The 8733-nt window shown below is 41.6% G+C and overlaps 1 protein-coding gene across 1 annotated transcript; it reads left to right on the forward strand.

Annotated features, from left to right (window-relative positions):
- Window positions 1–272: 272 nt before the first annotated feature.
- On the forward strand, window positions 273–881 carry LOC136855216 (uncharacterized). The gene has a single exon (XM_067132125.1). The coding sequence runs from the start codon at window positions 273–275 to the stop codon at window positions 879–881; it is 609 nt and encodes a 202-aa protein (XP_066988226.1).
- The last annotated feature ends 7852 nt before the right edge of the window (window positions 882–8733 follow it).

The following is an 8733-nucleotide window of genomic DNA, read 5'->3' on the forward strand; positions in this document are numbered from 1 at the left end:
CTGCTTCAAGGTTGCTGCTGCGTCGGCGGAAGTCTGCCCACTCGGAGTACAAGTTTTTCTTCTCCTCGATGAGTGTGGCCCTTTCTCTCTCCTTGGATGACAGCTGCCGCCTGCGCCCCATCATCAGTCAGATTCCTGCCCCGACATACTAGTTGGCTAAGAGGCTAAATACCATCCTTACCCCTTATGTCCCGAGCAACCACAGCCTGAAGTCGTCAGCAGAGATCCTGGAGGCCTTAAGAGCGGCGCCCCCCGGAGGCTGTATTGCTTCGATGGATGTGGAGTCCCTCTTTACCAACGTCCCCGTCGATGAGACCATCCAGATGACCTTGGACCGTGTGTATGGGGACCCCACCACCCCATACCTGAACATCCCTGAGCATGCCTTCCACGTCCTCCTGGAAATTTGCACCCAAAAGGCCCCTTTCTCCAACCATCGTGGCCATATGTACACCCAGATCGACGGGGTGGCGATGGGTTCTCCCCTTGGAGTCCTCTTCGCCAATTTCTATATGGGCACTGTGGAGCAAAGGGTATTCGAAGACATACACCAACCAAGGATGTACGTGCGATACATCGACGATACCTTCGTCAGCACCAATTCGCAAGAGGAGATTGAAAACCTGAGGTGTGCATTCCACAACCATATCTGCCTCAGCTTCACGATTGAGCACAGCCAAAATCGCTGCCTCCCCTTCCTTGACATCCTTGTGGAACAGAAAGAGGCCTCTGTCTCTATAAGGGTCCAAACAAAACGCACGAACCTGGGCAAGTGTATGAACGGGACGAGCGAGTGCCCCGAGAGGTATAAGCGCTCCACCATCAGCGCCTACGTCAGGAGGGCCCTCTCACACTGCTCCTCCGGGAACGACACACTCTGAGAAATAGTACGTGTAGCCCAGACCCTCGTCGACAATGGACACCCAAACCGGAATATAGAAGTGTCTATCAAGGTGAACATCGATAAATGGTACCATCAGGAACCTCAACCCGATGCCCCTGAACGCATAGAGCTCTTCTATAAAGGACAATTTCATCATAGATATAATGAAGACGAACACACCCTCAAAAACATCATCGAGAATAATGTCAGCCCTGTTGACTCCAACAAAAATATACATCTGGTTGTTTATTACATGAGCAAAAAGATGAGCAGCCTGGTTATGTGTAACAATCCAGCCCCCCTCAGCAGGACCATTGAAAAAAACCAATGTGGTATACCAGTACCCATGCCCCGTCCAAGGATGCCTCGGATCTTACATCGGTATGACCACCATGCATTTCTCCAAGAGGATTTCCTGCCACGCCCAAGAGGGGGCCATCTTTAACCATGCCAGACTGTCCATAACCAGAGAATAGCAAGAAAAGACATAATCACGAACATCGAAATAATTCACTGAACTACCGACCACTGCTGCCTGCACCTCTTGGAAGCATTGCACACTGGGAAGGACAAACCAACCCTCAACATTACTCAGGATACCTTTCTCCTCCCCACGGCCGCCGGGAGACCTGCGCCGAGCGACCCCCATAGCGGACGAGAGAATCAAAATTCGGCATCTGAGGATCGAAATTCTCCCATTCATCCCCAGCACTACAATGCTGCTTGCACGCAAGGTGAGTCCTGAACATCAACTTACGAGAGAAGGCTTCGCCTGAGATTACCTGCCCCGGCAGCCAATCATAATTCAGCACCGATCAAGACCCCTATAAATACCACCAACCAGGCAGCCAACATAATTCAGGGCAGCCAATCATAACCTCAGCAACCACCGATCAAGACGGTACCCTAGAATAAATACCAACCCAGAGCACCTGGATTTTTTAAAGACCTTCCAACATGAATATCAACCACCTCCAGAGGATGACCAATGAGCTTCTTCTTTTTTGGCTTTTATTCGAAACATGGGGTCGACGATACTTTTTTGAAGGACTTTAGAACCTGAAATAGAACCTGTGGAATCCAGACGACAAACAATTTCTGCTTGGATATTTTAATCAAAGACACCCTTTTTCCAACATGAATATCGGCCAGTTGCTGACTAAGATGTTTGATGTTTTAGAAGGAATCATATTGGCTTTGAAGATAGTTTAAAGACACTATATAAGATAAATTCGCATAATACAGCTATCCTTTTTAATAAGACCTGTTTAAAAGAGGGTCTACTCCTTCAAATAATAATAATAATAATAATAATAATAATAATAATAATAATAATAATAATAATAATAATAATAATAATAATAGTGGTTTAGTTCATCAATGGACTGGTTAAGCAACACTAGGGCTGGTCAGTCGTTGGATGGGTGACAGGTCTCCTCGGCGTTGCTTCCTTGGGAAAGGATCTTTACCACAATTTCCTCAGTCTACTCAGCTGTAAATGAGTGCCTATTCCCGGTGGGGTTGGGTCCCATTATGGGTTAAATAGCAAAACTAAGCAATGATGGCAAGAAATGAAAGAATAAATGACAACGATGTAAATGGAACCTCTGGCGACAGAGGAGCTTTGTCTGGCAGCTAGGTAGGCAACCTAACTGACAGGGAGGACGGTCAGGTACCTGTAGGTCATCACACAGCAACTGACCACCATAACGGCAATAACCAGCAACCAGAGACTGGGGCTACAGAGGCAAACCACAAGAAGAAATGGACAAGGGAAGAAAATAAGGAAAGATGGAGATGCTACATCAGGAGCAATCCAACAGAAAGAGGATACAGAAGAAGAATGGTCGACATCTGGAATGAGAGAAATAACACCCCTCAAACAGAACAGAGGCTGGCAGACCAAGTAAGGAAAATAAAGAAAAAGAAGTTGCTCTCCACAACGGAAAAAGAGGAACTGGAAAGAGAAATGGCACCCAGCAACGAAGGACAAGAAGACGAACTAAGGGACGAAGCCACAGAAGACGACAGGAATGTTGAGCTACCAAACAACGGCACACAGGGAAACACAGAGGATGTAACAGAGAGGTCAGAATGGATGGAAAAGATCAGACAATGGATGAAGCCAGGTACAGAAAGAAGAAATATCCCCCCCCACCCTCATGAAAGCACACAACACAAAGAAACTAAGGGAGAAAAAAAAGCGAAGTTAATGAAATAATGAGACTAATACACACCACCAGTATCAAAAAAACAAATAACCTGGAATATGCAGGAGCATGACTATTAGTAGAACTCATGGGGATACAAACACCAACACCACCATCACAACCAACCCAACAGAAACCTAAACAGCAACCGTCTTGGAAAAGGCGCCTGGAAAGACAGATCGTGGCAATGGGATCTGACTTGGGTAAACTGAAAGAGAGGGCAGAAAAGAGACTAAGAAGCAAGAAAACAAGAGAGGAAATGAATGAGAAATACAGAGTACAGAAGGGACCAAACAACACAATAGAAGATATAAAACAGAGACTTAAAGCCAAAGCACATAAGATCCAACTGTACATGAACAGGAATAAAGGATACCAACAGAACAAACTCTTTGGAACCAACCAGACTATACATTCAAGTAAAAGGGGAAGACAACCACTAGGAAATTCCTGAAGCTGAACCAAGTAAGAGACTCTGGGAAAACATATGGAGCAATCTGGTATCAAACAACAAACACACCAGGAAGCCAAGGCAGAAGAAATAGGGAGAATAAAACAAAGATTCACCAAGCTCATGGCAGACACAGTCAGACACCAACTAAAGAAAATGCCCAACAGGAAAGTCCCAAGGCCTGATGAAGTCATATGGATACTAGTTCAAAAACTTCAAGGCCCCACACCCACAAATAGCAGAACAACTCCAGCATTGTATCACAAACTACCATGTGTCTAAATGGATGACCACAGGGAGAACATCCTTAGTACAGAAAGACAAGAACAAGGGAAGTATAGCAAGCAACTACAGGCCTATCACCTGCCTATCAGTAATGTGGAAGTTACTAACAGGTATCATCAGTGAAAGGCTATACAGCTACCTAGAGGATACAAAACACCCCCACCCCCACCCACAGAGAGGCTGCAGAAGGAAGTGTAGGGGCACAAAAGACCAGCTCTTAATAGACAAAATGGTAATGAAGAATAGTAAGAGAAGGAGAACCAACCTAAGCATGGCATGGATTGATTACAAGAAAGCCTTTGACATGATAGCACACACATGGCTAATAGAATGCCTGAACATATATGGGGCAGAGGAAAACACCATCAGCTTCCTAAAAAATACAATACACAACTGGAATACAGTACACACAAGCTCTGGAATAAGACTAACAGCAGTTAGCATCAGGAGAGGGATCTTTCAGGGTGGCTCACTGTCCCCACCACTCTTCGTAGTAGCCATGGTTCCCATGACAAAAGTACTGCAGAAAATGGATGCTGGGTACTAACTCAAGAATGGAGGCAACAAAATTAACCATCTGATGTCCATCTGACATCAAGCTGTATGGTAAGAGCACCAAGGAAATAGATACCGTAATCCAGACTGTAAGGATTGTATCTGGGGAAATCAGGGTGGAGTTTGGAAAAGAAAAATGTGCCTTGGTCAGCATACAAAAAGGCAAAGTGACTGAAGGGATAAAGCTATCAGACGAGAATAGTATCAAACACATAGATGAGACAGGATTCAAATACCTAATAAGAGGAGAGGATATAAAACACCAAGATATGAAGGACACGATCAGAAAAGAATATATGCTGAGACTTCATGACGAAAGCCATTAACACATGGGCAGTACTAGTAATCAAATACAGCGCAGGAGTAGTGGAGTATATGAAGGCTGAACTCTGCAGCATAGACCAGAAAACTAGGAAACTCATGACAATACACAAAGCACTACAACCAAGAGCAAATACAGACAGACTATACATAACACGAAAGGAAGGAGGGAAAGGGCTACTAAGCATAGAGGACTGTGTCAACATCGAGAGCAGAGCACTGGTGCAATATCTGAAAACCAGTGAAGACGAGTGGCTAAGGAGTGCATGGGAAGAAGGACTGATAAAAGTAGATGAAGACCCAGAAATATACAGAGACAGGAGGATGAAAAACAGAACAGAGGAATGGCACAACAAACCAATGCATGAACAGTACATGAGGCAGACTAAAGAACTGGCCAGCAATGAAGCATGGCAATGGCTACAGAGGAGAGAACTGTAGAAGGAATTAGAAGGAATGCTAACAGTGGCACAAGATCAGACCCTAAGAACCAGATGTGTCCAAAGAACAATAGATGGAAATGACATCTCACCTATATGCAGGAAGTGCAATACGAAAGACAAGACCATAAACCACATAGCAAGCGAATGTCCGGCACTTGCACAGAACCAGTACAAAAAGAGACATGATTCAGTGGCAAAAGCCTTCCACTGGAGCCTGTGCAAGAAACAACAGCTAGCTTGCAGTAATAAGTAGTACGAAAACGACCGGGCAAAGATCCTCTGGGACTATGGTATCAGAACAGATAGGGTGATACGTGCCAATAGACCAGACGTGACGTTGATTGACAAAATAAAAAAGAAAGTATCACTCATTGATGTCGCAATGCCATGGGACACCAGAGTAGATGAGAAAGAAAGAGAAAAAATTGGTAAGTATCAAGACCTGAAAATAGAGATAAGATATGCCAGGGGAAATTGTACCCATAATCATAGGAACACTAGGCACGATCCCAAGATCCCTGAAAAGGAATCTGGAAAAGCTAGATGCAACAGTAGCTCCAGGACTCATGCAAAAGAGTGTACTACTAGAAACAGCGCACATGTGAGAAAAGTGATGGGCTTCTAAGAAGGCAGGATGCAACCTGGAATCCCACACTACAAAAACCACCCAGTCGAATGGGATGACTGCACCAAAAAATAATAATAATAATAATAATAATAATAATAATAATAATAATAATAATAATAATAATAATAATAATAATAGTGATCATACTAAAATCATACAAAATGGAAGAATTTCAATTGATAAAAAATATTATTTTATATTCTACTCTTTAATATTCAATATATATTTTCATCATATCTGTATTTATGCATTCAAATTCACATGAATATCCCAAATCAGTGGTTTGATGTTTAGTTTTTTTTTTTAACAATCATTAGCAGATTGTTCCCTTGTTGTGGGTGTTGTCTCCTTACCTCCTGGTATTTGTTTTTTTGTGCGAAGTTGACGTCTGTCGCCTTCGTATTGACTGCGGCAGTCGGGTTTGGTATGGCAGCGAGTCAGGTCTCAGCAGCATAGCTGCAAGGAGTCAATATTTTTTTCAGCAGGTATCATTTTACCTACTGGCTGTGGTAGCAGAGGATGGCTGGGTGGCTAAACCATAGTCATCTGGGGAATTGGTTCCTGTTTGGCAGCAGATTTGCTGTCTTGACGTTTCTGGCGTGATCATCTGTGTGTTGGATCTGTTCCTATTTGCAGTCACTGGCTGCTTCGATGATTTCACGGAGTTCGTCTGAGTATCTTCATCCTCTTCGACAGTTGGGGTCTGTCTCGACGTCTCTACGGAGATAGTCTGTTTTTTTTTTATTGTGCTACCCTGAGTTAGTGTGTTTTTTTAATGCTGTTTTGAGTATGTTTATGCTGCTTGATTATTGTTGATTATGTTGTAAGCTGTGCTTTCCTATTGTTTATGCTGCCTGTTTATTTGTAATGTATCTGTTTGGTATTTGTGATGTAGCTAAAGCGTTTAGTGATTTGTATTTTATTGTTGACTGAGTTAAGGCGATGATTACCATGTTTGTTCATTGTTATTGATGTTACTGTTTTAGGTAGGGTGACTCAATTTTAGCTATATTTGTGTTTGATTCTCACTCTGTTAATTATGTGATTTGTTTAATACCAAACCTCGACTCATTTGTACATAATTTATAGAACTTTATTGTAATAAATTAGTTTTAAGGTACTTCAGTGGTTTTCTTACGCTCCTTCCTCCGTGGTTTGTCATGACTGCTGCCAGTCAGTCCTGTTCCTTTCTATTTGTTTTTTTTTTTTTTTTAGAACCTGAAGAACCGACTGTGGTTCATAATAGTGGATAGCTATACATTCATTGCTTGATAGAGACACGTTATTCTGTCTGCCAATAACAAAGTTAAACGGATTCATTGATACAAAAAGGCAAATTAATCTTTAGTGAATTGAATTGAACATAGAATGTAGGCCAAGCACTGTGACCCATGAGGTCATTCAGCACTGAGACGGAAATTGGCAGCAAAAGTTTTGAAAGGCGTAACAGGAGGAAAACCTTGCAATTGCACTATGAATCAATTGTTAAGAGCTGGTGAAAATTAAGATGGCAGAAAGAGAATATGAAAGGAGGTACAGTAAAGGGAACGAAAGGGGTAGCAGCTAGGGGCCGAAAGCAGGCTTCAAAATCCTAAAGTAATGACTGCAGTGCACCGTATGAGGTGATACGGTGCACTGACGGCGCTAACCCTCTACCGGGAATTTAATCTTTAGTAAATGCATTTAATTTTCAGGACTGTTGAAAAATCCTAACAACAGAGGCTGAATACTTTTGATGAGCCCGGAAATATATTTACATTTAAATTTGATGGAAATATATTTGCATTTACGTTTACCGGAAATATATTTACATTTACATTTACGGAAAAATATCAACATTTATATTTACCAGAAATATATTTACATTTACCGGAAATATATTTGCATTTACATTTACCGGAAATATATTTAAATTTACATTTACTGGAAAAAATAACATTTACATTAATCGGAAATATATTTACATTTACATTTACTGGAAATATATTTACATTTACATTTACTGGAAATATATTTACGTTTAAATTTACGGGATAATATTTAAATTTACAGGATTAACATGTAAATCCTGTATAAAGCGTGAGGGAACGTGACACAATAAATCCTTGCAATTGAAGAGGCAATAAATTCCTCCTCCTCCCTTCCAGTCGGGGAAACAGCGAGCGAGTTCCAGAGAGAGAGAGAGTAGCTGGAACTCAGTGCAAGAGAATTCCTATACTAAGGAGGATATTTCCTGAGAGAGAGAGAGAGAGAGAGAGAGAGAGAGAGAGAGAGAGTTTGAGAGAGAGAGTATGGAACTCAATGCAAGAGAATTCTTATACTAAGGGGTATATTGAGAGAGAGAGAGAGAGAGAGATAAGATGGAGAGAGAGAGAGAGAGAGAGAGAGAGAGAGATAGAGAGAGGTGTAACTCACACTGGCAAGATAATGCTTGTACTAAGGGGGATATTTGCTTAAAGAGAGAGAGAGAGAATAGAGAGAAAAGAGAGAGAGAGAGAGAGAGAGAGAGAGAGTAGCTGGAACTCAGTGCAAGAGAATTTCTATGCTAAGGGGAATATTTGATGAAGAGAGAGAGAGAGTGGTGGAAATTTCCAGCAATGCTTGGATATGGAAAATTAATGGATTGCGTCTCCTAATGATTTATCAGTTTTGATTCCTTATTGCAATAGCAAGTGCGTTTCTCTCTCTCTTATTTCTCTGATATCGAGTTTAGTTAAAGATTTTATTTCGATAGATTTTACTCAATTTCCACAGCCCATTCTGTGATGAACTGTCCTAATAAACAGAACATCCTCTCTCTCTCTCTCTCTTTCTCTCTCTTTTAATAAAGAATTGCTCTTCTCTAAGATATTTTATTGGTCTTAAGTTCTAAGAGTTTTGATTTTTGTGTCACCAGATGTATTAAACAAAGGTCATATAAATAGGTATCTTCCAGATGTCAGCTATATGAAAATTAT

Source organism: Macrobrachium rosenbergii, chromosome 31 (assembly GCF_040412425.1).
Source record: "Macrobrachium rosenbergii isolate ZJJX-2024 chromosome 31, ASM4041242v1, whole genome shotgun sequence".
Taxonomy (NCBI): Eukaryota; Metazoa; Arthropoda; class Malacostraca; order Decapoda; family Palaemonidae; genus Macrobrachium; species Macrobrachium rosenbergii.